This window comes from Pteropus medius, unplaced genomic scaffold (assembly GCF_902729225.1).
Source record: "Pteropus medius unplaced genomic scaffold, Ma_sr-lr_union100, whole genome shotgun sequence".
Lineage (NCBI taxonomy): Eukaryota > Metazoa > Chordata > Mammalia > Chiroptera > Pteropodidae > Pteropus > Pteropus medius.
In genome coordinates, this window is record NW_024354875.1 from 32,071,089 (window position 1) to 32,098,977 (window position 27,889).

Consider the following 27,889-nt stretch of genomic DNA (forward strand, 5'->3'; position numbering starts at 1 on the left):
AAGACCTCTCTCTTGGCTATCCTGAGGCTCCTCCACCCCCAATTGCTTTCTTATTCTCAAAGTGGTTTTTGGATAAGTGAGGTTTTAACTTCTTACCTTTCTACCTTTAAATCTTAGACTATTTTGTTTGTTCTAATATTGTGATTTTTTAAATCTATTAGACCCTAAATATATACTCAAGTTAGTAATTTGTTCCTAATGTTGTTGGCTTGATCATTTTTCCCAGATATGTGAGTGATTGACTTTTTCATGTGGTTTACATCTTAAAAATCAGAATATAATGTTTATTTCAAATTTTATTCTTAGAATACTAGCTTACTTAAAATGTACTTAATTTTTCCCATTTAATTCTTTGATTATGCTTTTTTCCTTTCTTGAAGGCTAAGATATTCCTAAAGTAGAAGACACATTAAAAATTTCTTAAGACCTTAGAGAAAATTAATTTTTTAAATGTACTACTTTTATTATACTCTTGCACAGAATTTTGCAAAGGATGTTTATATAAGAAAAAATGATTATATTACCAATGTATGTATATTTTAGATATCCTACTTGATATTCTAGAAGTTACAGCATTGTCTTTATTAGATATTTTAAGACAGCTTCATAATTGAGAACTTCTTGAGAGTTTGGATGCATACTTTATTTGGTTTAGAATTTAAACATCTAATAACCAAGATAAGATCCCCTAGATATCTAATAAAGGATATTTTTCATTTGGTCCATTTTTCTCAGCTACGGCTCTCTTCTGTTTATCAAGAAAAGAATGTTTTCCCTCTTTTTAAGATAGAAGTAACTTTAGTAGTTTTTATGGTATTCAAAATATCTGTTGTTTTAGTTTAGGTATAAAATATCTACACTGTATTTTGTATATGAATTGAGGACAATGTGGACCATGCAGAGATTAGCAATTTAAGTTTAAGTGTTTAATTTTAAAATCTAAATTGACTGTTTGATTCTCAATTTCTACAAGCTTAAGTAGAAAAACAGATTTTCAGCAAAAGTTATTTTTCAGTTTTAAAGCTGGTCTCCTAATGATGAAGGGGTCTGAGTCAGATCTATTTTATCTGACTCTTTGAAAAAGTCCAGAATCATATCCCTGCTAAAAACAGTTCTCATAACCAACCATAGTCAGCAGACCACTCTGAAATTCCTATCTTCTTCCTCCAAGAAATGAAATTATTTGCCTTTTTAAAATGAAAAATAAACATCTTGAATGATTCAGCAATATCTTTTGTTTTTGCTACCTTCTTTTTCTTTTGTTAAGATAAAGCCAATTCATTGTTCATCTAAAATTTCTTGAGTAAAACAGGGATTTAAATTACAGTGTTGTATATACAGTGTTTAATTCTTACTTTTCCAAAATAACATGGTGTGATGTAGTTAAATGTATCATTTGTTGTATTTAAAAACATTTGTGTTTACTTTATTTAGACGAGGACCTATTAAACTTGGAATGGCTAAAATTACACAAGTTGACTTTCCTCCTCGAGAAATCGTGACATATACAAAGGAAACTCAGACTCCAGTTATGGCTCAACCCAAAGAAGGTGAATATCTATCCTTACTATGATTGTCATTAAGCCCTCATGTTTAATAAGTGGATTCTTTCTTTTTTTCCCTCATTCTATTTTTTTTTTTGTCTTTTTGGCATATTTTCTTAGGGAAACATCATAAAACTAATGCTTTAGTGTTTCTGTATTTATTTATTTCTTTTTTAGAGTTTTAAAACTTTTTCTTTTAAAAGTTAATAAAGATATAAGCTTTATGTATGGTTATTTTGTTGACATAAATTTGTCTTTCAATCTTTATTTTGTCATTGATATGTACAGCTTTAGAAGCAGAAGAGCTTAGAAATTTTCTATTTCTGTGTCATTAAGCTTAATTCTTCCCTAAAAGAGCATGTATCCCACAGTGAATGAAATCATTTAAATTATTTTCTGTAGCGCATACTGTATTCTGAAATGCTGTAATTACTACCCATATTAATGAACAAATCTAGTTCTAATTCTTAAACTTCCTCTTTCATGATCCAAGTAAGGGCTCTCCTCTGTTGATTATATGGGAGCCTTTAATCTGTGTGCAATTGAGGGAAATATGCACGCACATTATATTGAATGTAGTGTCCTTTGATTCTTAAACCAGAAGGAGTTATCACTTGTATGTACATTGGAGACTAATTTTTTAAATCTCACTAGATAGCTAATGTTTCAAGCATAAAGTTAAGATGATAATTCTTATTATTCCCAGTGGGGCTAATAAATTTGTCACACATATAAGAGGCCTACATGAGATCCCTAATATGGATTCCCAGTTTCTTATCTGAAACTTTTGGTGCCATCTATGTATTCGAGATCAGAATTTTTCAGATTTCAGAAAAGTATAGTATATGTACCATATACTATATGTACCATATAGTAAATGTACCAAAAGTAAAGTATATGTACCATATGTAAATACTCCATTAGCATCTTGGGCGTTAATATTTTGGCAGCAAAAGACATGACTATTCAAACCAAGTGAGGTAAATAATGATAATAGCTTTACCTCTAGTCATGTCAGAGTTTACTACCAAGTAAGTTACAGATTTTAGAGATGTTGATATTTTGGAATTTCGGGCTCATAAGTTATCCTTTTAGCAGTCTGTGCATAAGGAACATTTTTTTTCCTCTTCGACCAAGAAAATTTATTCCTATTTAATCATAGAATAACAGACATAAAAACTTTATCAAATATTTAAATTAATTTATTATTAAAATTTCAGTTAAATTACCACATTTCTTCATTAAGGAGAAATAAAAGTAATGTTTATTGCAGAAATCCCAGAAAATACAGGTAAGCAAAACAGGGAGAATCCTTGAAGTCCCTAGCTATTAACAAAGAAAATCTTTAATTTTCATGTTTATATATACCTCAAAAGAAAATTAGTATTATAACTATTTACAAGTTTTTTTGACTTAGTGGATCATCACATGCACTGTTAACAATTCTTTTTCTGCCCACGAGGGAAATGATATAAATACCTTAATTTTTTTCTTTCACATTCATCTTGTTCCCAGAGGAGTTGACATTATTATTACATACAATTATACTTTGAAAAATTTGAAGAAATCAGGGTAACATTTTTATCCAAGTATTTTTTTACTTGACCATGTAAATATTTCTGTCGATACATTTTTTCATTCTTGCTCTCCATTAATTGGTAAGATAGCTTTCGCAGGTACAAAATCTTCATCTTACCAGGAAAAAAATCACTGATGGTAAACTTATTTGAGATATACGCAACATAAACAAATAAAAGATAAAGTGTTGAACTATCACTATGGAGAATACTAATACCGCAGGATTCCATAATTTCCAGAAAATATTATTTCATTAATTAGTATATTCAAGTATTATATATTATAATGTCTCTCTTTTTGGAGCTACATTATTAGATATGTTAACTCAGAAAGTGAACAGAATTGCCAAAATGAAGTGCAATGACTCATTTAAAAAATAAATTAGGCTTTTTTTCTGTATCTAATAATTTGGAGAATTATTTTCAGTTTTAGTATTATACTTACGAAATGCATTTTGGGTTGTTTGAAATGTAAAGTGTTCTCAAGCTATTTTGAGTAATACCTATTGTAACATATCTATAGTCAGTTTAAGTGAAGACTTCCATTTTTTAAATAATTTTTTCTAATTATAATAGTTGTATATGATAGAGAATTTAGAAAATGCAGAAAGGAAATAAAGAGGAAATGTCTATGGTACCGCTGTGTAATAGCCATTGTTAATCTTTTCAGTCAGTTTTCTATGATATATGTTTTTATGTACACACATATGGTTTTCTATGATACATGTTTTTATGTACACACATATGGTTTTATATCCTACTTGAAATTTGCATTTTTAATTGCAAATTAACATGTAACTTACTGCCTTTGAACTAATTTGAATGTATAGCTGCATAATATAAGCCTGGTATTTTTCAAAAAATTCGTTTTTCCATTTTTATTTTGCAAGTAATTAAAAAATTAGAACAATCATGATTTGTTAGATAAGCCGATGACCCAGAAGCACAAGATAAACTGTATTCTTTTCAGTTTGAAATTATCTGGGGCAAGGCTTCCAGCGTCATCATACTTCAGCTTCTTTGCCAGATTTTCGCTGAGAGTAGGGACTGTTTCTTCTTCATTGCTGAAATGTCTGGTCTGAATAGTGCTTGGCCTATAGTAAGTATTCATTAACTATTTGGTGAAAGAATTAATTGCTTTTACCTCCTCAAGAGAATCATTTTTGCTTGCTTGGAATGTTTATTTTCATGTGTTTACTTGGGAAGTAACTACTAGGAAAATGTTATTTTCAAATGTTGATGCTATAATATAATAATAATATAAAAAGTATGATTAGTCTTCGTTCTTAGTTTTAATGACTATGTTATAGTCTAATCATTATTTGCTCTTAGATCTATAAATGAAACCATTATAGATGTTCCTTTATATATAGTCTTCTTGAATTCCATGATGACATACTATGTAGATGGAAACATCATCTGTTATTTTGTGTTCCTTGTATCCCTCTGAATGCTTTGAACAAAACTGAACCTGTTAGCATCTTTCAATTATTTTAGCTGTTCGTTTGTAACAGTTCTTCAAACTTCATGTTTAAATTGATGACTGAGAATTTTAAGAGTGCCTGCTACGTATCAGGTATAATGTGAGGCACTTTACATTACCTCTAATTCTCTAACCAAAACCCTGAGAGTTAAATATTGGTTCTGTTTGCACATGAAGAACCTGAATGTGAAAGAGATAGTTTATCAAGGGTCACATACTAGTGGCTAAGATTCTAAACCAAGTCTGACTGATTCCAAGGTGTGCTTTCTATATCACGCTGCCGCTGTAGCAGCACTTTCATACTATTATGATAGTAACCTATGGTAAGAAGTTCAATTAATATTATAATCCAGTACAAACATAATGCAGATGTATAACTGAAACAAAAATGTTATGAAGTAGCAACTTCCCTTCTCTTACTATATTTCATTTTTATAAATGTTGACCATGATGTGCTAAATTTATTGGTTTAGACCTGTAGTTTGAAAAATACTCCATTAAAGGAAAGCGTGGTTTGGTTAACTTATTTATTGGTATATCTGCATCAAGATAATATTGTATTATAGTGATTATCTAAGAATAATGAGTGAACAGCTTCGATCTTCTTCACTGATAGAAGGTAAAAGTGACAGGAAGAGTGAGCACAGTTTCTGATGGGTATGTCTTCATCAACACAACTGTCTAAATTTTTTCTGAGTGGATTAGACATAGATGTTAATTTTATAAAGGTCCACGTTTATTCTTTTGCAACCTAACAAGTATTCATTGATTCTACAAGTTTATTGAGTGTATGCTGTATACGAAGGCATTAGATTATTCTTTCTTTGTTTTGTTTTTGTTTTTTAGTTTCAGTTTGAGGTATATAAGGGAAAGGGAGTGAAAAATGTATCTAAATACCTTGGGACCATCAAATGAGATCATTTCTATATCATTATAGATATTTTCAAGTTGAGAGCTGTTACATTAGTTTCTTTTCCCAATTTGTGGAAGATTTAGAAAGAGGGAAAGAAAAAACCCCGAAATTAAGGTTTTATAATGAAAACACTTTGTGCTTAACTGTACCTGTATTTATCCATTGCTTTAATACAGTGGTTCTCAAACTTAGCCTGGCTGGTTCCCATTTACGAATTATGTAACAAGTTCCAAAACTCACCATGAGACAGAATTGCCGAAATCACCATTTGAGTACAACAGACAGTAAATTAAACTTGGGTAGCAGTGTAATCTGTGCAGAAATAATGTGTTACCAAATTGAAGATAAAAATTGGTCTTAGATTTAACTCTTATCTTCCATTTTTTTAAATGGCTGAATCTATTCTTTTAAAAGGCAGTTTTTATTCTGCCTTGTTTTTCTTTTCTCCCATTCTAACCATCTTCTTGCTTTCAAGTTTACTCTGTAAGTTGGTAGTACTGTTTCTGAACTGAGGTTCTTTGCTGTCTTAAAGCACCTACTGTGAATGAAATTGACTAGGAACATGCCACCTCAGTCAATTTCACTCTCGGCAGGTGAAAAGCTTCTCATGGCGGGAGCATGGTGCCTGCAGATATACTCCTGGAAAAGTTACTTTCTTCCCTTACCTTTTAAAAGTTTTTAACTCTTGAAAATGATGTTATTTTTTACTTATCCACCTCTCAGTATGGATTTCTTTTTGTTTTTGATCTTCTTAGAAACAGATTTTTAAAAGAGGAAGAAATCCTAAGGGTTATTTAATCTAATCTTGTTTATTCCTGAGGAAACTGAGGCCCAGGGAAGTTAATTGAAACCAGTGGTGACAACCAGGGTTACAGCCAGAACCTGCCTTTTGATTTCCAGTGAAGTGCAATTTTTCTTACACCATTTCACTTTCTGTGTGGGTTTTTAAATTGTTTTTGGTATTGGTATTTTTATTCAGGTGCATATTGGTTAGCATTTATAATGTGTAGGAAAGTGTTATAAGTAAATAGCTCTTAATTTTTTATTGCTTGATTTATTTTTATTTATTTATTTTTTAAACGACTACAGCACCTGGTATTCCTAGGTGGTCTCCCATCCAAGTACTAACCAGGCCCGACCCTGCTTAGCTTCCGAGATCAGGTGAGATCAGGCACGTTCAGGGTGGCATGGCCGTAGACTATTGCTTGATCTTAACATCTGGAATCCACACTTTCCAAGTAGAATAAATTTGTGGGCCTTCTGGTTAATATTACCCTTGTAAATGGATTTTTGAAAAATTCTGAAATAAATAACACATTCAATAAATTAGTTTTAACTCTCAGAATCTGTGAGAATATACATATAATTGAACATTGAAGCATTTGTTCCTGATTGAAAGACTTTAATCAGCATATCAGAAATTATGGCCTTAGAAAAATGTAATATTTATGAGATCACAGATAACAGGATCTATGTAAATGATTCTAATACAGACTAAATAAAATCTGAATTTTAAATATATAAAAAGACCATGTAGAGAAATAAATTCTGTGTTAAAGTAAATAGTATAATTAAAGTATTCTTTCTCAGTCCCCTAAATTAACGTTAGATCTACATTCAAAATATTTTCTGATTAAAAAATCTGCTATATATTTTCCCTTGTTGAAATGAAGTGATTCAAAATGATGTTGATCCAGAAAAGAAAGGGTTATTTTGAAAATACTAAAGGAAAAATCATTCCTATCTAATCTGTATTTTTAAACTAGTGATTGAAGCATTTTCTTCTGATATTCTCATTTTTTGAAAAATGTTTGTGAAGTTATTCATGTTGAATTTTTGCAAATTAAATCATATTTTTATATGCAACAAATTTCTTGATTTTTAGAACTCAGTGGCAACTTTTTGTACCATGCATAATCGGACTACTTTTTAAATTAGGAATTTTTCATAGGATATCAAACTATCTTAAAATAGGTGCATCAGTATAATGAAACTACATAATAAATTTATAGACAACAGATATATCTCCTAAATAGAATTAATGCACTAATGATAGGATATTTTTCACTTCCTATTGAGAATCATGCTAAGTGATAGATTAAATATATCTGTTTAGTGAGGATTTCCTAGGATCTTGCATATTACCTGTTAAATGACTTGTAATATTTTTAAATAATGCAAAGTGTACTTTGTGGCTCATTCTTTACTTAGATGTCTCTTAAATGTAATATGACATGCAGAGAAAACTTGCTCTGAAGACTCCTTCAGTTTAACAAAAACCACCCATTTCACAGATGATTTAACTTTGATTAACCTACTCCATTGTAACAGATTATTCTGACAATCGGAATTTCATTCTTTGGTGTTATTTCTAGGTACAGCTTAATTTACAGAACAGTTTTTCTTTCCATCTCACCAAAATACATCACAATTTTGATGTTAACTCAGAGTAAAAATTCGATGGTTCATTAAACCTAATCTTAGCATTCATTGACAAGAGAGTTTTCATTTTAAAAGTAACTGCTACTTTTATGCATTCTTTACTGCTCAGTTTATAACCTTAGATTCCCTGTCAGAGAAAGCATGGAGTTAACCACTTAGCATATTGCAATGAATATTCATCAATAAATTGATATGACATAGCAGTCTCATTTTTCAGTCTTCCTGCTCTGTTGCAGTCTTTTTCAGTTTTAAATATATTATAGTTTATCATGTAATAGAGACTAGCTTAGAAGATCTTTAGAATTGTAATACTATATTTTCAGTTGTGTTAATTGTTTTTTAGTAGCTATTGTGTTCATTTTTAATAAGAGTAGTATATTTGTTTCAGAGAAACATTCTGTAATCTGATGTTACTGATGTGAGGCATTTTTGCCAAATGTTTGGTATATACAGGCACTTGTTTAAGATTAGTTTTATAATAAAAATATGTTTTACATTTTTTAGGAATAGCAGATTATGTGTTTTTATGTTCCTTGAAATTTTATTTAGCCTTATCACTTTTATGAAGCTTGTGTTTAAATACCTATCATAGTTTTTAAATCATGTAGAATTGGGGGGGGGCATGTATATTTGTTCTAAAATGTAATCCTGAAACCATATATTTAAATCATTGATAACCGTCAGTCAATTACAATTAAAACAACCTATACAGGCAAATAGGCATGGCAGGTGCCATATATTAGGCAAATATAGATCAGCATCTATCATACTTGATCTACATTTTAAACTTCAAAAGGAAAAGAGTGTCTATAAACAAGATCTTTTCTGTTAAATATGTAGATTATGAGGTCACTTAGCACTAAAGTACTGACCATATGCATTATGACAAGAATTTGACACCTATCATTGGAAATGATACTTAGAAGCTGTATAATGCAACAAAGTTGAGGGGAGAGAATACGATGTGGGTAGGAAGCTGTAATTTATAATTCACAATGCTCAAGAATGACCTGTTCAGAGTGACTCAGAATCCCTGTCTTTGCTTTTAGGATTTACATACAGAACCTACTAGTAAACAAAATTGGTTAACATAACTGATAATATTAGCAGAAAATGGAAATATATATATTCTAAGATTTAATTTTTAATTGAAGTAAATAACGTATTATTCTAAAAGTTAACTTCTAAGTTAAATGTAATTAAGTTATTTTATTATGCCTGCAGGTGACTATGGTACAATTTCATTCTAATGTTTGAGCAGTAGAGTATAGAATTGTTACCAGTTGTACTGTTTTCAGATTAATAATCTGTTGTATATGAGAATTCATCTAAAAAGGAGTACTGTCTTTCTGTTTCTCTGTGTGATTATTTTGTCCAAAAAAAAGCTTTCATTTTTTAAGGAGCACAAAAGCTGTAATTGGCATGCTTTGTAAGGAAGTGTCAATGTGCAAGAGAGTGGCGATCACTAAGAATTCTTTTACGTGTTCTTTCCCCTTTGCACCACCGCCTCCTCAGCGGGGTCACTGAGATCACTAGCTTTTCTTGAAATGGCCATTTTCACTGGCAGGTGCATTATACCCTGTATTTTCAGATTGTTTTTCCATTCTGAATGTTTGGCAGGTTGATTGCTCTGGCTGCATTGACGGAGAAAGGGCTGACAAATGCGGTTGGGCTGGCTGAAAAGACAGTGATTACTGTTTTCCTTTGTGGCTGATTGAGGCCCTTGAAAGGAAAAATTTTAACCTTCAGCATTTGGTTCAAAAGTATGAGCATATATTGAAATCATTTGTGCCATTTATCCTAGTTCTGTAAACTTGTCAGAACGTAAAAATCACTCAATTTCTAGTAATGTAGGATTGGCATACGTCATTATCATTTTGATTAAGTTGGAGGTTGTATCATTGTGTGCATTATACAGTGTCATTTAAAGCTTTCTTTCCTCCAGGTACAGTTATATTTTTATTGCCTATACTATAGAGTTAGAAAGATTTTCATAGCTCTCCAAACCTAACACTATGTGTGTGGTTTGGCAGCTGGTGTGGCCTACAAGCTGCATTTTGTTTGCAGGGTAAAGGCTTATCTGTAGGCCTCCTGGAGTGTGGGTAATTGCACAGGCTCGCCATTGGGGAGAGACAGGATTGGAAGCAGTCAAGCGGAAGAATGTTATGCCATCCCATTGCCACCTTGTAACAGAAAGACACAATCTCAGCAGTGCCATCTGGTTGTTGCTATCTAGTCAGCTGGCTTGGCTGCTGGGACCATGACTTGGCAGCTGGTTCCCATCCTTGACCATTCTTTTGTGTACGTCATATGTATTTGTGTTTTAGGTAATTTTGAACATGGGTCAGGGAAATGACTATAACAAAACAAGTAAAGTTCCCTTATTGAATAGGCTCTCATTACTTGAGATACACTCTGCTGTAGATGCCTGCTGCCATTCCCTTATAGACAATTGGCACATCTGTTTAGGCAATAAAAATAAGCATTTTCTCCATAAAAATCCACCTCAATATGTGTTGCAAGAGAAGGTAGGCAAAGTTTTATGTTCTATATGATTTTAAAATAAGTTATTTTAAGTTATTCTCTGGTTTGGGAATATAAGAGGAGATTTAGTAATAAAAATGTCTTATATACATTGTATATTATCCCAATATATATTTTTATTCAAGTTAAGAAAACATTATTTTTAAGTGCTTATTGCCACATTGTATAACAGTAGATAATGAGACTTGCATTTAAAATGACAGAATAGAAAATGTGGTCTTATAGCTATTATCTTTAAAATCTGCCTCTCAGATAGCAACCTGAGAGTTAATGTAAGCCGTCTTTATGCCATATGAAGACCCATTAGACACTGATGGTTTCAGATCACAAGCAGCCAGCTCTGTAGGCTATTTTAGACATTTGATTTTCTTCATTCTACAGCATTAATGTGTCAGCATGCTACATAAAACTATGCAGGAGTTACATTTTGTTCTGTCTGGAATGATAAATGCTTGCAAGCTTTTAGAGATTCCATGAGGAATTCATCCTAGTTGCTTATATATCTTATTTCAGTTTAGCTACAGAATTTGGTATGACTGTTGATGAGGTACCACATAGGTTTGTATAAAAACCAAGAGCTTCCACTTAATTCTTTCTTTAAAATTGCATTGACAAAATTCATATTATTTGTACTTGTTCTGTCTTATCAGTGTTTTACTTTTGCTTTTATGTAAAAAGTTGCAATAACTTCTGAATATTACTTCAATTATCACTTATTGTCATAAAAATAATTTTGATACTATTTTTTCAGATGAATAATTTTGATACTGTTTTTTCAGATGAAGAAGAAGAAGATGATGTGGTGACTACTAAACCACCTATTGAACCTGAAGAAGAGAAAACTTTAAAGAAAGATGAGGAAAATGACAGTAAAGGTATATAAAAGAATTTAACTTTAAAAAATTTTGTTGTTTCTTATTAAGATTTCTTTTTATTATTTATGTATTAAAGTAGAATAAAATGCTGTAAATCAAAGAGGTGAATCTGGTTGAAAAAGAATGTGTGACATTATTGATCCAGATCGTAATAGTGAGTTGACCTAATTTGATGGACATAAATCAGACTTCAGAAAAACATTTGTTTTCCAGCTCCCCCTCATGAGCTGACTGAAGAAGAAAAGCAACAAATCTTGCACTCTGAAGAATTTTTAAGTTTCTTTGACCATTCTACACGAATTGTAGAAAGGGCTCTTTCTGAGCAGATAAACATCTTCTTTGACTACAGTGGGAGAGATTTGGAAGACAAAGAAGGGTAATGCTTAATTGCTAAAATTATGGCTTCAGCAATGTTAAATTTAAGAGTAAGAAGTTTAACACCATCTTTTTTTGGGTTTGGTTTTTTTCTGTAGAGAGATTCAAGCAGGTGCTAAACTGTCATTAAATCGACAATTTTTTGATGAACGTTGGTCAAAGCATCGGGTTGTTAGTTGTTTGGATTGGTCATCTCAGGTAAATTATAACAAACTGGTTGCTAGTAACTCATTTTTGAATTAAGTAGTTTTATTTTAATTATGGAAACTATAATTAAATCAAAATATATAATTTAAAATAATGATGGATGATGTTTCTATTACATTCTTTTTTCTTATGTACTATGGAAGAGAGAATTAGAAGCATTATTATATTTAAAACTCAAGATTTTATTTATGCCACAGCCCAGTTTTACTTATTTCAATTGCTCACCAAATTCTTTGGGTAAAATTCCAACACATATTTTAACTTAACTATACTAATTTAAAGTTGTACTAATGTCCCAGTGATCATAATTCTAGAGATATCTTTTTTGGTGAAGTTGTTAGGTATTTGTATTTTCAGAGTAATTTAATAAAGACAACTAAGTAACTAGGAATGTAAAACAATTCTTATAATCATAGCATTTTTTTCCACTTGATTTTTGCGAGCAGTATCCAGAGTTACTCGTGGCTTCATATAATAACAACGAAGATGCTCCTCATGAGCCTGATGGTGTGGCCCTTGTATGGAATATGAAATATAAAAAAACTACCCCGGAGTATGTGTTTCACTGCCAGGTAAGGTGGCCTTTTTAACAGTCTTCCTTAAGTTTAAGAATTCATCAATGAACTTAGACAAGTACCTTTTTCTTTTTTGTCAACATAATGATTTTATTCAGTTGGCCTTTACTAAACCACCCCATATTTGCAAACAGATGTTAACAGAAAACTGAGGACTTCTCAGTTCAACATGATCTTCCTTTTGTAGTTTTTCTGACATCTCTTGTAATGTTTAATCACACCTACAGTCCTTTGCAGTTGTGATTTTCTGCTATTTTGATTGAGTGTATAAAATAAATCTTTTATAGAATGTCTTTTCTACAGGGAGTTTCTCAGGAACTTATTTGCTGAATGTACAATTAGACTGTTGGCCCACTGAATTATTTATACATGGCCCGAGGAGTTGGAATTAGATAGTTTTAAGTAGAAACATATGTTTGAAGTAGGAAACAGATGCAGAGTTACAAAATGGATTTAGTGGAAAGTTAGAATTTGCAAGCTTTTTTTGGTTGCATAAGTTATAATCTTTTAATTAAATCATAATTCCAAAAAAACACTTAACTGAATCAAAACTAACATATACTTTTGTCGGATTACTGTCAGAGGCTAATACAGAGCCAGTTATGTTTTGATTTAATACCATAATCAAATGAAATAATTTTTTGCTTTCTTTGATTAATTGCTTAAATATTTATGTAAATAATCTTTCTATTTGACTTTGAAGCATAAACTAGTCTGAAGACAAGTTTTTATATTCTGAAACAAAATGAAAAATTTAAGTGAATTTATTTACTTGTTTTTATAACCTCCAATACCTTATAAAGGAGAAAATGTTTTGGACATAGATTTATTTTTATAACTTGTCAGTTTCTTCCATTTGAACCTTGAGTATAAAAATTTTACTTACTTGCAGTCAGCTGTGATGTCTGCTACATTTGCAAAATTTCATCCAAATTTGGTTGTCGGTGGTACATACTCAGGCCAAATTGTGCTGTGGGATAACCGTAGCAATAAAAGAACTCCAGTGCAAAGAACTCCACTGTCAGCTGCTGCACACACAGTAAGTACAAAGGTTATTTCCTTTAGAGTTCTGTGCTCTTTGCCATTAAATACTCACTAGTGTCCACCAAAGTAGTCTCAGAATGTGTTTCCTTTGATGTGAATTTCTCATTTAGAAACCAAGAACAAAGGCCTTTTTTCTGTATTTTTGGAAATCTGTTTTATTAGAAACTCATTTCTCTTCTGAGACAACCATTGTTAATCAACAGAATAGCATCACACCTTACATTAAAAATGCCCTAAAGATATGAGACTGTTTTGATGTGAAACAGAATACCTATGATTATGCAGTAAAAATTATTATTATTATTATTATTATTTTAGTAAGATAATCCCAGAAAACTTTTTTAATATCTCTTTCTTCAGCATCCTGTATATTGTGTAAATGTTGTTGGAACGCAAAATGCTCATAATCTGATTAGCATCTCTACTGATGGAAAAATTTGTTCATGGAGTCTGGACATGCTTTCCCATCCACAGGTAGGTTCAACTTGGCAAATTCTGAAATTTTGAGGCAAATCTTGTTATTTTTCAAGTCTATATAAATCTCAGCTTATGTTTTTCATAAATGTTTTATAATAATATGGTAATGGTATGTAAACCTAAATGTGTCACAATTTTTTGTGTATGTTACTTTCAAACCTGCTTTATTTAATCAAAGTCATTTTATGTAAGTAGTATAATAAAAGCATTGTTTACAAACCAATTAAAACTAGAAATTTTACTTAAAAATTAAAAATTGCAAGTTTACAATATAATTTCCTTAATTTTTTCTATGTAGGATAGCATGGAATTGGTTCATAAACAGTCAAAGGCAGTAGCTGTGACATCTATGTCCTTCCCTGTTGGAGATGTCAACAACTTTGTTGTTGGGAGTGAAGAAGGTTCTGTGTACACAGCATGTCGCCATGGCAGGTAAATCTAAACTGGAATTTACGATTATTTAAAATTATCCCTTGAGTAATCTCATTGAAACAAATTGTCCCTTGCTTAAGTAGAAATCTGTCCTAGAGCCACTTGTTTATTTTTGACAAATTTTTCGAGGTCAGATATATAAAATTAAAACAACTACTTTTTAAAAATAAAAGGTTATTTTGGATAATGATGTGTTCTGGATTTTGAGGATCTTAGTGTGTTGTGGTTTTGTATGTGTGCATGTGCTCACAGAAGTTAGTGATAGGAAATAACATTCAGCAATTATAAAAACAATATGCACATGCCATATACTGACCTTTAAAATTGTAAATAAGATTGTCAGTCATTTTCCCATTTTATTTGGACTTTGAGCTCTAGTTCCATTCTTCTAATAATTGTACAGTAATGTCACATACACATTTTAAATTGGGTAGTATTTCTCCTGTTGTTCAATCTGTTTCGAAATTGTCTAGCTGTACCTTATCAATTGGTTCCTTAAAAAAAAAATCGAGTGTCCAGTTTTCATCTCAGATACAGATCACCTTCACTTCAAAACTTTTGATATAAAAGTAGCCTGGATTCTCTTTTCTACACGTAGTGTCCCTTTGTCTCTATTCTACTACCTCAGATATTGGACCTTTTGAGTTCTTCATCAACAGCGTGATGTTTATGATTCAGAAATGTTCTTATTACTTTAGTAGTGTTATCAAATCTGGATAGAGTAATACTCAATACTGGATAGAGTAATGCTGTATTATGAGCCCAGAGTTGTTTGTTGAACTTACGTTAAAGTCTAATATGTAAGCCCATAATATAATGTATTTATTTATAAGTGGTCAACTTACAAAAGATTTCCCTAACATTTTCACCTTTATGAAATAGCAAAGCTGGAATCAGTGAGATGTTTGAGGGACACCAAGGACCAATCACTGGCATCCATTGTCATGCAGCCGTTGGAGCAGTAGACTTCTCACATCTTTTTGTCACTTCATCATTTGACTGGACAGTAAAACTTTGGACAACTAAGGTATCTAAAAACATGTCTGCTCATTTGCTCAGGTTTCTAACACAAGATGGTGGTCTAATACAACATAGGAGAGATGTAACCTTTCTCATAGCATAGAATGATTAACTGATAGATAAACCTGATAAGAAGTTACACAGAACCTGAGTCAGCTACTAGATGTTGTACAAAACTGTCTACTCTGAATTGGGTTGGGGGAAAAAACCCAAGTATCTCACAAAGCACCTCACATAGCTGTCATACAGCCCAGCACAAAAGCCATACATTTTCTTTTTAGAGAGCTTTTAAAGGTTTGTTCAGAACTACAGTGGCTCACAGAGCTGTTGGAAAATGGAGAAAAAAACAGATAAAAACTGATACACAATAAGTCCTATATGATAAGGCTACACAATAAGTCCTATATGATAAGGCTACTATGATAAGAAAGTATTGTATAAAAAGATAGATGCATATATATTTTTGTTTTCCACGATAAATAATTTAAATAGTTTTATTTTAATAAGCTTCAGTTATTCAAAAAACCCAGTTATGTTATAAAGTGCTTCCTGATTCTCCAGCAATTCTAAATAAATGTGACACTGCCCTACCTCATTGAAAGTCTTAAGGCAAATCCAGGTATGGGATGTTACTTCCTATGATAGGCCTGGTAGTTTCATTTGACCCCATTTTAAAATTAAAGTGTCTTGACTTTGCCATCTAGCTTTTCTGCAGTATTACATTATTGCTGGCAAAGCTGCATCCTCAGAATATCAGATTCTGTTTACAAAGTTAAATTTTAAGCTATAGTTTTTCAATTTTCCACATCCCTTATTCTAAATGTTGACCTTTTGAATAATTCATCATGAGACAAAGTTTAGAGACCTATTTGTTTCTTCAGTTTTGGGTTTTTTGGTTTCGTTTTGTTTCGTTTTGTTTTTGGAGAAAACCTAGTGGTCTTAAGAAATGTTCTTTGCTATTACAGTAAATTCATATTTATTTGCCAAATACTGTCTTCAGAAATTTGGGATGAACTGACTATTCACTCTTGTCCTTTCTTTCAATCTAATATGAAGTTAGAAAACTTAACCTCTAAAAGCTTGCCTTTTAAAATTAAGCATATTCAGTTTGGCATCAGCAGGTAGAGAAATGGCACTTACCTTAAGTCTAATGAAGGAAACATGTAGAAGAGGGCTTAACACAGTATCTAACATGTAATATGTTCTTGATGTTCAGGTCCTCCTTTTCCCCTTCATGGGAATCAGACAGAGCTTGAATTCATTTAGTCGATGATCTATTTCCTTTCTTGAGTTGTTCTTGAATTTTTGTTCTTTTAATGAGATTTATACAGTGGAAAAAAGGAAGATCATTTCCCACAACCATAAGCAAAGAATTACATAATCTAGCCAGTTAAACCAAAGAGGCAGAATTGGAAAGATGAAGCCAACTGTTTCTCTGTTGGCTGCAGGCAGCAGTGTAAGTGACCAGCATTCTGGGTGTGCTTTCACCATAATTGTCCTTTATATAGACACAGGAGACATTACATCTTTGTTGGGTTTTTCGCCAGCTTCCTAATCGGAAAGAATCTTGATCTATTTATAGATCTCAGGGCTTCAGTTTACTAGCCTTCTTTTAGCTTTAAATTTGAGGCTTCTATCCTTACACACGTTACTAACAGGACTGGAAAATGAAGAGTTTGTCTTGCTTAAACAAGAACAAAACATATCTATGAAAGATATAATTGATGCTTCTTTTGTGGTACTACACAGTAGGTTGATTGGTGGTTGATATTTTTTGTTATTGTATTTTACTATATTTCAATATAGACTGTCTTCGAATAGAATGACAGGCAGGCATATCTCTTTCTTTGCTAATTGGGCGAGGCATTCCTTCTCTGAGCTTCATGTAAAAGACTCATTTATTCATTCAGCCATGGTATGTGCCTCTCCCCTCCTCCTTACACATATGTACTTCTCAAATGTTAGTAGCCAAAGGATGAGCCAGCATAGAGCAGGGTGATTTTTATACATGCCCAAGGGCCCTCTAAAGCTATATCAGAAGAATTACCTTTGATTCTAACTTTTCTGCACCACGAGTTTTACTGTACGAAGGATAGAACAGCAACAATCTGCTGAATAAATATTTTTCATTTGGCAATATCATGGCTCCCAGTGTCATTGTTTTGATCTTAGATTTATACTTAATGATTAATTATGTTGCTGGTATTTTCTACCCCACCAAACAACTTAATAGAGCTTCTGTTCTCTCTGACACATGGTAATAAATAATAGGCAAGGTTTTTAAATAATCTCTTTTTAAAAACATTGTTCCAATTCCACTTGGAGATTTTTAAACCAGTATCTTTACATTCATGAATTTAACAGACTTTAAATGTTTTTCTTCTCTACGTCTACTTTTTAAGTGTTTTCTGACTCTGGGAATTGAGCTCCGGTAAACTGAAAGAATAAATCATTAGATATTGCCCTTTTTAAGATCTGGCTCTGCCCCAGTAGCAAAAAAAAGAGTTTTTCTTTTTCTCCCTTTCTTTAAGTCCTCTGAAAATTCCTCAGAAATCTCAATTTGGCACTTCTTCACGTTTAGTTTAAAGAAATCTACTTCTGTAGTCAGCTTCTAAATTTTGCCTAGTTAGGAATTTACAATGCAGTGACAGAGTTCTGGGTCATCAAATTGTTTTCATTACTTTTTTGAACTCAGTTATTTTTAGTAAAAAAAAAAAAAGAGATAGATGATTTTCCACATTTTGGTGAAGTTTAAACCAACCAAGACATTGCTTCTAATATATTTTGAGGACACAGTTACCTTTTCAAAATACCAAATTTGAAAATTCACAACAGAAAGCATTTTGGCAGGCTTGAAAAATGGTAGGAAGAATATGTGAGGAGTAAAAGCTGCTTGAAGGTAACCTGAGGATTCCATGAGAGTTTGACCTGTTAAATTAAGAGGTAGACCTGGTAAATTAGATTAATGTTCCACTACATTTAACCATCCTTGCTACAGGTTACTCTTAAAAATATAAGAATTATTTATTTGGGGAACAAATGTTTTTAATGTATTCTAGCCTGAGAACAATGCTTATCAGAACCACATTTACCATTAAGTGACAAAATTAAGTTTGTTAGTGTGGTAAATTCTTAGTAGTTTTCAGACTTTTGTTGTCCATACACACCTTAAAGTTTTTTTATAATCTCTGGATGTCTTAAATCCCCTTTATTTTAACAGATTACCTATTTAACTCTCAGAGATATCAGCATAAAAACAAGGTTAAAGAGATATTACTAATATTTGACAATAGCAACTGTGCACATATAAGTTAAAATGAAAAATGCTTTGAGGTTGGGGTGTTTCTAGGGGAAGCCTACTGACCATCAGGACCCAGTCTTCCATGGTGGCATTTACCATAGTAACTTGCTGCTGGCCGTTGTCCAGCCTGTCCTTTGCACATTTTGAAACTCAGTTTTCTCAGTCTATTAGAGTTGATTAGCTAGAGAGTGCTGACTGGAGCTAACAGGCTCCTTAGACACCGATACATTGGAGGTCAGTTTATTAATTTATAATGAGAAACAATTGCCAAAATGCCTAGATGCTCATGCTGGCCTGACCAGCTCATTGTTTCTCTGTAGACAACCCACATGGGAAGCCAAATTATAATCAGAAGATTGCTTGGTGAGCAAGGAATTGGAACAAAAGAAGTTTTCTAATTTGAATATTTAATGGCATCAAGCAAAGACAGCCTGATTCATTCATCCTTACATAGAGATAGCCTTGCCATGGGTGGTAATTCTCAGAATCCATTGGCTGACACTCTCTCCTGGACAATGCTTGAATTGGATACTGCCTTCATTTTTCTTGTAAGACTGCTTCTTTGTATTTCCATTGTTTTTAATAGACACATTCCTTCTCAAAAAAGTGGTATCTTCAGTCAGGTTATAATGAAGGTATTTCTGACCTCAGAATCATTTCTTTTCACAGAGGATCTATCTCTGTTCTGATCCAGGTGAGGACATACTTATTTGCCAGTTTTCTGGAGAGCACTTTGCTCATGTATTTACTATAAAGACTCTTTGGTTATCAATCTAGAACTCTCCAGTTACCCCAGAAAAATAAAGAATTTCTGTATATTAGTTTCCTAGGGATGCTATAACAAACTAGGTAGCTTTAAAATAACAGAAATTTATTGTCTCATAGTTCTGGCTAGATATTCAAAATCAAGGTTCTGAGGGAGAATCCGTTCTTCTGTTCCATGCCTCCTTCCTAGTTTCTGATGGTTGCCAGCAATCTTGATGCTCCTTGGCTTGCAGCTGCATCACTCTGGTCTCTGCCTCTGTTATCACATGGTCTTCTCCCTGTTTGTCTCTGTCCAAATTTTTCACTTCTTTTAAGACAGTCATGCTAGATTTAGCGCCTACTCTAATGCAGTATAACCTCAACTTAACTTGATTATAGCTGCAAAGACCCCGATTGCAAATATCGTCATATTTATAGGTTCTGGGTGGACATGAATTTGGGAGGAGGACATTATTCAACCCAATGCATAACTGTAAAAAACTCAAAAAAATATGGCTTGTCCCTTGATCATACACTGTTTATTGTCACCACTGTACCAGAATGAGCTACCTTTTTGCTTATTCAGATGCTGTCATTCAAAGAAAGCACATTGTTTTGATTCATTCTTTTGGCAAATGTTTGCAGACCTTTTCTTTGTAAGCATTTTAGAGCTGCAGTGACCTTTAGACATTATCTAGCTCAGTGGTTGTCAATTTTGGTTGCATTAGAATCACCTGGGCAATTTTTAAAACTTTTAATGCTCACCTAGCACCCCAACCTAATTAAATCAGAATATGTAAAGGAGTGGCCCAGCAACAACATTTTTTAAAATTCTCAGAGTTAGGGGATTATAATGTACAGTCAAGGTTTAGAACCACAGATAGAAAACCTTTGTTTTATAAATAGGGAAATAGGAGCCTAGATTGATAAAGTGGCTTTCCAAAGCCTTTAAACTAGTTATTGGTAGCCCTGAGACACAAGGGTCTAGGTCTTGTGCCCCCTTGAACTTTTCTCTGCTTCTCACCACTTAGGCAAAAGTTCCCTTCAAGTTAGCAAAAAATATATTACAATTAAAAGTATTTTAAATGATACATTTGGGATTTAATTTGCATTGTCATATATAGAAATATATTACAAAACAATATTTGGTATTAAGTGTGTACTTTCTTTCTCTTTGCGGGGGAAATTGTTAATCCTTGGATGACTTTTTTAAATTGAAAAAATTACAAAAAGTCTATAATCACATTTTTAAAATTTGGGTATATGTTATCATTTATTATATTTTTATTTTTAAAATAGGCCTGCCATTATAGGATACCTTTGTTAATCTTTGTCTATCACTTCTTTAAAAATCCACTTTTTCTCTCCTTTTTCTCTCCTTTCCTTTTTTAAAAAAGCGCTTTGAGATACAATTCATATACCATAAAATTCACCCTTTCAAAGTGTTTAATTCAGTGGTTCTTAGTATATTCACAGAGGTGTGCATTATTTAATTTTAGAACATTTTCAAATTTCAGAAAGAAACCCTGTACCCATTAGTAGTCACTCCTCATTTCCTCTCTTAGAAACCACTAATCTACTTTCTATTTTTTTGGAACTCGCTATTATGGATAGTTCATGGACCTTTCATGAAATCATGCAGTATGTGACTGGCTTCTTTCACTTTGTTTAATGTTTTCAAGGTTCATCCATGTTGTAGCACATGTCTATACTTCATTCCTTTTATGGTCGAATACTATCTCATTGTATGGATATGCCACTTTTTGTTTATCCATGCATTAGTTGATGAGCATTTGGGTCGTATCCACTTTGGGGTTATTATGAATGATGCTGCTATGAACACTCACATGTAAGTTTTTTTGTGTACATGTTCCATTTCTCTTGGTTTTATACCTAAAAGAAGAATTGTTGGGTCATGTATTAACTCTAATTAGCATTTTGAGGAACTGCCTAACTTTTTCAGAGCAGCTACACCCATTTATATTAAGGGTTCTGATTTCTCACATCCTCACCACCAACACTTGTGATTGTCTATTCTTTTTATTATAGCTATTCTAGTAGTGTGAAGTCATTATCTCATTGTGGTTTCGATTTGCATTTTCCTGATGATAATGATGTTGAGCATCTCTTTAAGTGCTTATTTGCTATTCGCAGATTTTCTTTAGAGAAATTTTTCAAATCTTTTGCTCAATTTTTAATCAAGTTACTTGCCTTTTTGTTTATGAGTTGTAAGAGTTCTAGATACAAGTCACTTGTCAGATACATGATTTTCAAATATTTTCTCCCATTGCATAAGTTGTCTTTTCACTTTCTTGCAGGTATTGTTTGAAGCACAGGAGTATTTAATTTTGATGTAGCCCAGTTTATCTTTTTCCTTTGTCGCTTGCGCTTTTGGTTTCCTATCTAAAACTGTTGCCAAGTCCAGGGTCACGATTAACATTTATGCTTTCTGCTAAGAGTGTTATAGTTTTACCTCTTATATTTGTATCTATGACACATTTTTAGTTAATTTCTGCGTATGGTGTTTGTGTGCACCTATCCAGTTGTCCCAATATCATTCGTTGAAAAGACTATTCTTTTCCCATTTAATTGTCTGACACGCTCATTGAAGATCTGCCATAATAACTGTGTGGGATTTGACTAAATTCCTTTTTTGTTGGTTAATGTCTACTAGCTAAATGAGTTTTTCTCTGCTTTTAGGAGGGAGGGAATAGGCAATGATACCTTTTCTGGTTTCATAGTCTAGGTTAAAGCTCTCTCTTCTGTGTTTTTTTTCAAAGTGGATGTATATCTTTATCTGTGTTGTACTTTGAGCTGTGCCTTTTCTGTTCCTCTTCACCACTTATATCTGAACCTTGTCTTTCCTTTGTCCTTGTGTACCGTATTTCAAAACTTGGTTTCTACTCTCAGCAGTTTCTCTTTGGTGAGACTTGTCTTGAAAGAGAGCTTTGGTTTGTTAATTTTGAGTTTATAGGTCTCAGACTGCACTGTTAGACCTTACGTATATGACATTGGTGTCTACTCACATTTATTTATAAATGGAATTATGTCAAACTCTTGGTTTCTGTTGCTCTTCTCAGACTGGCCTCCATCCTGTCCACTGAGCATCTGCTGTCAACCATAAGGCTCTTCTGTTTTGTCTTCATGACTTCCCACACATCTTCCCTCACAGATGCTCATTCTGTGCAGGTCTTGTAGTTGTCAGAGATTTTAGATTTTACTTGCTTACTAGAGCTTTGTCTCCTGATGTTGTAGATGTTGTCTGTGAACTTTTGGTTTTGCTATCCTTGTTGCTTTGTCTGGCTTTATGGAGAGATTTAGAGGAGATTCAAAAAGTATAGTTGCTATTGCTATCCTTTTCCCAGAATCTTCTCACTGACAAATGTTTTGAAAGCACATTCTATTCCTTTTTTAAAACAGTATGGTGTCTATAAGTTAAAAAGAAAATGCAATCTGACAATCAGGTCTTAATTCATAACCAGATAATTCTGTAGTGAAACAAATTATAGGAACTTTTTGTAGGCTGAGTTAAATATTATAAAATGTTATCATGCCTATTGAATATATGTCATATTTTGACTGTGCTAAGAATCAACTTTTCTCTTTCAGAATAACAAGCCTTTATACTCATTTGAAGATAATTCAGACTACGTTTATGATGTTATGTGGTCACCCACCCACCCAGCCCTCTTTGCCTGTGTGGATGGCATGGGGAGGCTAGATTTGTGGAATCTCAATAACGACACGGAGGTGAGCAGCAAAATAACAAAAATTGCACTGAAAAATAGAAAATTGGAGATTTATTGAATAATTTGTGAAATTCTTTTTATCCCAAGGAATGTAAAAGGGCTCTGTGATTGTAGCATCATCACAAAGAAACCAAATAAGCTTTGTACCCTAAATAACAAACAGCATGCTGTGCAGAACTGAAGGGAAAAATAATGTTGCCAAGAGCACTGGGGCATTTCCTTTTACTTCTGAAAAGCACTATCATGTCTCTCATGTCGTGGCAAAATCTCATTCATAAGACAACTGGAATATTTTTCATTCATTGGCTAGAAAGCAGAGAGTTTCAGACTACTGGAGTATGTTAACCTTAATTCTGACTTTCTAAATTATCCCTTAGCATTGATAGAATTGCGTATCATCCATAAACATTAGTCTTAGCCTGACTCATTTGAATGAAAGAAAAATGTATTTTGATGACTCGTTCCACAAAGGAGTGAAAACACTGTTACTGTTACTATTACATGAATATAGAAACCATTAAATTTCTCAATTGCTATACTAAAATCACTTATTAGCAATGAAATTTTAACCGTAGCTATTATTTATTTTTAGCTATGTGTATTTTTTCCAACCTAGGCTTAAAATGTTCTTAGAATTCTATATTGCTACATGGTGGTAAGAAGTAACGTTAGCAGTTCTATCAGTAGTAGTTGTTGAGAAAAAGTCTCTTGGTGGGTTCCCCCACAGCTCACTCTTTCCCACGTCTCTTCATATTTCTAGTGGCATCTGTCCAAATACCTTGAAGTAAAATGGTTATACAGGGCAAGGAAGTTACATATTGAAAATGTAAGAATTTTAACACTATGAACTACCAGTTTAGTAGTTTGAGGAAGAACATTCAAATACTGCTAGGAAAAGGTATTAAGCCCGAGCTAGATAATTAGGCTTAATTATATATTCCTAGTTATCTTGAATGGTGCCGACTTTATTTTCTTACTTTGGATTTGGTGTCAGAGATTTCAAGTTACAGTCAAATTTGGATCTTTCTTGTAATCATTAACTCAATATATCTAAACTGTAATTTTTCTCTATAACAATTTTAGCATTTTAGGAGGTTAAATTAGTCATTTAGGGATGAGTCAATTAGAAGGATTATTTTTAATCAGATTTCAAATTAAAATTTTATCGTGCTTCTGGTTGAGTCAAACATGCAATGTTTGCTCTGCATAGGAAAGGTAAAGTCAGATTCCATAGGGCTGGGGCCGTTGTGTGGATGCCATCACTCTCCCTGCTCCAGATAATTCATGAGAACAGAGGCTTTGGAAAGACCAATAGTATACCTTCAGTATGAACTGTTTCTAGGAACTGTGGATCAAATCACAGGTTTCAGCTGACAGGGATGCAAGCTACAAAAGTAATTCCCGTCCTCTAAAATTGAACCATAATCTGTTTATGAGGGCTTTTGAAATGGTTCTTTAAAATGGGGTTTTGGCCATCTGTTTTCAAACAGCTTGACTTCTTAAAGAAGTTAAAACAGCAACAAAGAATGCTTTATTAAAGAGAAGATCTTTCAAAATGATATATCTAGTCATGTGAGAATTTCTTATATAAGGACTTATTTTCCCAAACCGTTTTCAAGGATTGACTATACTGTCATTCATAATGTCTCACTGAACAAGAAAGTTGGGAAAATTCTTTCTCTGTTTTCATCTTTGTCTTTAAAAATGTAGCCAGATTGGAAGAAAGAATTCCTGTTTTACATGTTTATAGAAATCTTGATGAGACTTTTAACACTGTACTATATTTTAAATGACTTCAGGTGCCAACTGCCAGCATTTCCGTGGAGGGTAATCCTGCTCTTAATCGTGTAAGATGGACCCATTCTGGAAGAGAGATTGCCGTGGGTGATTCTGAAGGACAGATTGTTATATATGATGTGGGAGAGGTATGGGGCTCACTGCCTATAATTTTGACACATCTATTTAGTTTTCACAGCACTGTAGTAACAGTATCTTCATGGCTAAAGCTAGTGTTTGAAGTTCATGGATTTTATAAACTATATGGTTGTAAAGATAAAATTTACTTTCCACCACAGGAATGACTCTTGAGATTAATTTCTTTCTAACTGTATGTCCTCTGTTCCCATACAACAGATTTTGAGGGTAATATGTGTTGGAAGTACTTTATTTCTTGAAGCATTTATTGCTGGAAATTAGAAATTCTTTAGGCAAAAGAAGAAATTTGGAGTTATAGTTGGACTTCAAGGCTTTATAGAATTGATACTGAGATAAGACTTTATCTTTCTGTATTCATAGATTTGTTTGGGCCAGTTGGTAGAAATCAAAAGTAATATTTTTTGAGAGTTATCTGTGATGACATTGTGAAATATGAATCTTGTCTCTTGACCCTTTTTGCAAAGCCATTATCATTGAATCCAATAGGATGAGTTGCAGTTCTCACATCTTTAGTGCTCGGGTTGGTGTACACAATGCCCAGGAGTGATTTCCTTTTTGAGTCCTGGCTAGCACCTTGGTCACTCCTTCTTCTACTATGCCTTATGATTCCTATCTTCTCTGATCACCTCCAGAGCCTCTAGCAATTAGATTAGAAGGTAGAGAGATTAATTCATTTAGAACAACCAATTGAACCATCTTCATAGGTGGAATTGTTTAGTATTGGTAGCCAGAAGCTGCATAAGGCTATTGAACATTTACAAATGTGGCTAGTACAACCAAAGAAATGAATTTAAAATTTTTAATTTTAAGTAATTTAAATGTACATAATCACATGTGGCTGGTAGCTACCCTTTTGAGATGGATATGTCACTGCCCAATCTAATCTAATATGGTAGATATAGAACCAGGCACAATGAATGGTTTGTGCCATGGTATTGCAATATCACATTCTCCAATATTATTATAATATCACATTCTCCAATATTATTAAAAAATTTTGGCAGTTGGACTGCTTCAGTGAGGCAGAAACATCACAAGCTTCTTTTCCTTTTTTATTGTTGGAAAGAAGTAGCACACCTTCTGATGAAGGGATTAAGATATCAAGAAAGAGTATCTTAAGCTCCAAACAAAAATACTTATAAGGAACCAAGTTTTTGAACCGTGCTTTCCAAACCATTTCATACTAGAAATGATGCAAGAAATAACAAATTTTAAGGTATTCCTTCCCACCAGCAAAATTCATGAGATAGTGTGTAGGAGTTATAGTTACAGAACATCATTGTTGTTTTCTCTTGCACTGATGGTGATAATAGCAAACTCATTTCTAAGGCTGTCACAACACATTTCCCAAACACCGTCTTTCGTTTTGAGATGTTATAAATCATTGCTGTAGTCCCTGTAATCATAGAAAGGCCATTCGGGTCAATTATTACTTTTTAATAGAAAAATTATTTGAAAACAAACAATAATAGTAGGTAAGATGATCCTTTATATCAGTACACATAAAACGTTGTCTTTCTTTTAACAGCAAATTGCTGTCCCCCGAAATGATGAATGGGCACGGTTCGGCCGAACACTTGCAGAAATTAATGCAAATCGAGCTGATGCAGAGGAGGAGGCTGCTACCCGAATACCTGCGTAGCTCCTGAAAATGGGATATGTAGCCTTAGTGGATTTGGGGAAGACTTTAAGTAGATCCTAAGACTATTTGCATGCTTCTGTCTAAATGATAATTAAAAGGAACTTTGGTGGATTAAACCATGGATTTAATGCAGCAAGCAATTCTTACAATGTCCCTTTTTATATAACATGTATCCTGTTTTGGATTTATGTCATTTTTAATACAGCTTATCGACTTTACTGAATGCAGCCTCTTTTGAATTCTTATACACAGGTGTATATTTGGTATTAGTTATTATTTTGAATTATTTTCAACTTATAACACTATATACAGTTATTTCTAAAGCACAAATTAAATAACTTCTGCATATTTTTAAGTAATCATAATTCCCTGTTATAGTGATAAAGTTCTAACTTAATATGTGGAAACATTGTTCATTCTTAGCCATAGCATGCATACATCTATCCAAGTTATGTTCTAATATCCTTTTTCTTCTTTATAATTCATGTGATAGCTGTATATAAATAAAAACAAATATGATTTAACTTTTCAAATTTTCATTTCGATTTACTCTTTGTAATTTTAATTTTGTCTCTTTTAAAGTGTCTTTTTTTCATATCTTTAAGTTCCTGTTGTAAGCAGCCGCTTCAAATCTCATAAAGCTTTGTGCCTTAAATATACCATACAGTATGCTATAGCTCTCCCAATGCATTATGAACTGATGTTTAGATAATGTCAGTGAAAAAATTTCTCATGTTAACTTTGGCTTTACTCCCTTTACTTTCTGTTTATGTTAAATTTAAAGAATAAACAGAAAGCTGCCTGTTATTTTCACTGGTTGAGATTACTATGTCTGGGAGCTCCCTGAGACTAAAATTTCCTTTTAGAGAAACAGATTTCATGGTTGCAGTAGCCATGAAGGAAAAGTGCTCAAAGGAACTTTGTCATTGAATTAACTCCACATCTTGAGACCTGTTACCACAAACTTGTCAACAAGTCTGAAATGTAAGTGACAGATATCCAAGAGTCAA

At 32.8% G+C, this 27,889-nt stretch overlaps 1 protein-coding gene and 1 non-coding gene across 7 annotated transcripts in view; one reads left to right on the forward strand and one right to left on the reverse strand.

The window, feature by feature from the left end:
* Positions 1 to 27,403, forward strand: part of DYNC1I2 (dynein cytoplasmic 1 intermediate chain 2) — a 50,054-nt gene extending 22,651 nt beyond the window's left edge. For 5 of the 6 annotated variants that reach the window (XM_039855887.1, XM_039855890.1, XM_039855886.1 and 2 more), the window contains 12 exons: positions 1,435 to 1,550; positions 11,283 to 11,378; positions 11,592 to 11,754; positions 11,852 to 11,951; positions 12,407 to 12,532; positions 13,428 to 13,574; positions 13,940 to 14,053; positions 14,355 to 14,488; positions 15,371 to 15,515; positions 23,163 to 23,303; positions 25,102 to 25,227; positions 26,766 to 27,403. In XM_039855887.1, the coding sequence (XP_039711821.1) occupies positions 1,435 to 1,550; positions 11,283 to 11,378; positions 11,592 to 11,754; positions 11,852 to 11,951; positions 12,407 to 12,532; positions 13,428 to 13,574; positions 13,940 to 14,053; positions 14,355 to 14,488; positions 15,371 to 15,515; positions 23,163 to 23,303; positions 25,102 to 25,227; positions 26,766 to 26,879 (1,522 nt within the window). In that variant the 3' untranslated portion in view covers positions 26,880 to 27,403. The remainder of the gene's footprint in view (positions 1 to 1,434; positions 1,551 to 11,282; positions 11,379 to 11,591; positions 11,755 to 11,851; positions 11,952 to 12,406; positions 12,533 to 13,427; positions 13,575 to 13,939; positions 14,054 to 14,354; positions 14,489 to 15,370; positions 15,516 to 23,162; positions 23,304 to 25,101; positions 25,228 to 26,765) is intronic. The other variant, XM_039855889.1, reaches the window with a different exon arrangement.
* Positions 6,598 to 6,716, reverse strand: LOC120597224 (5S ribosomal RNA). Its single transcript, XR_005651360.1, has one exon. It is a non-coding gene; the product is annotated as a 5S ribosomal RNA (ribosomal RNA).
* Positions 27,404 to 27,889: the final 486 nt, after the last annotated feature.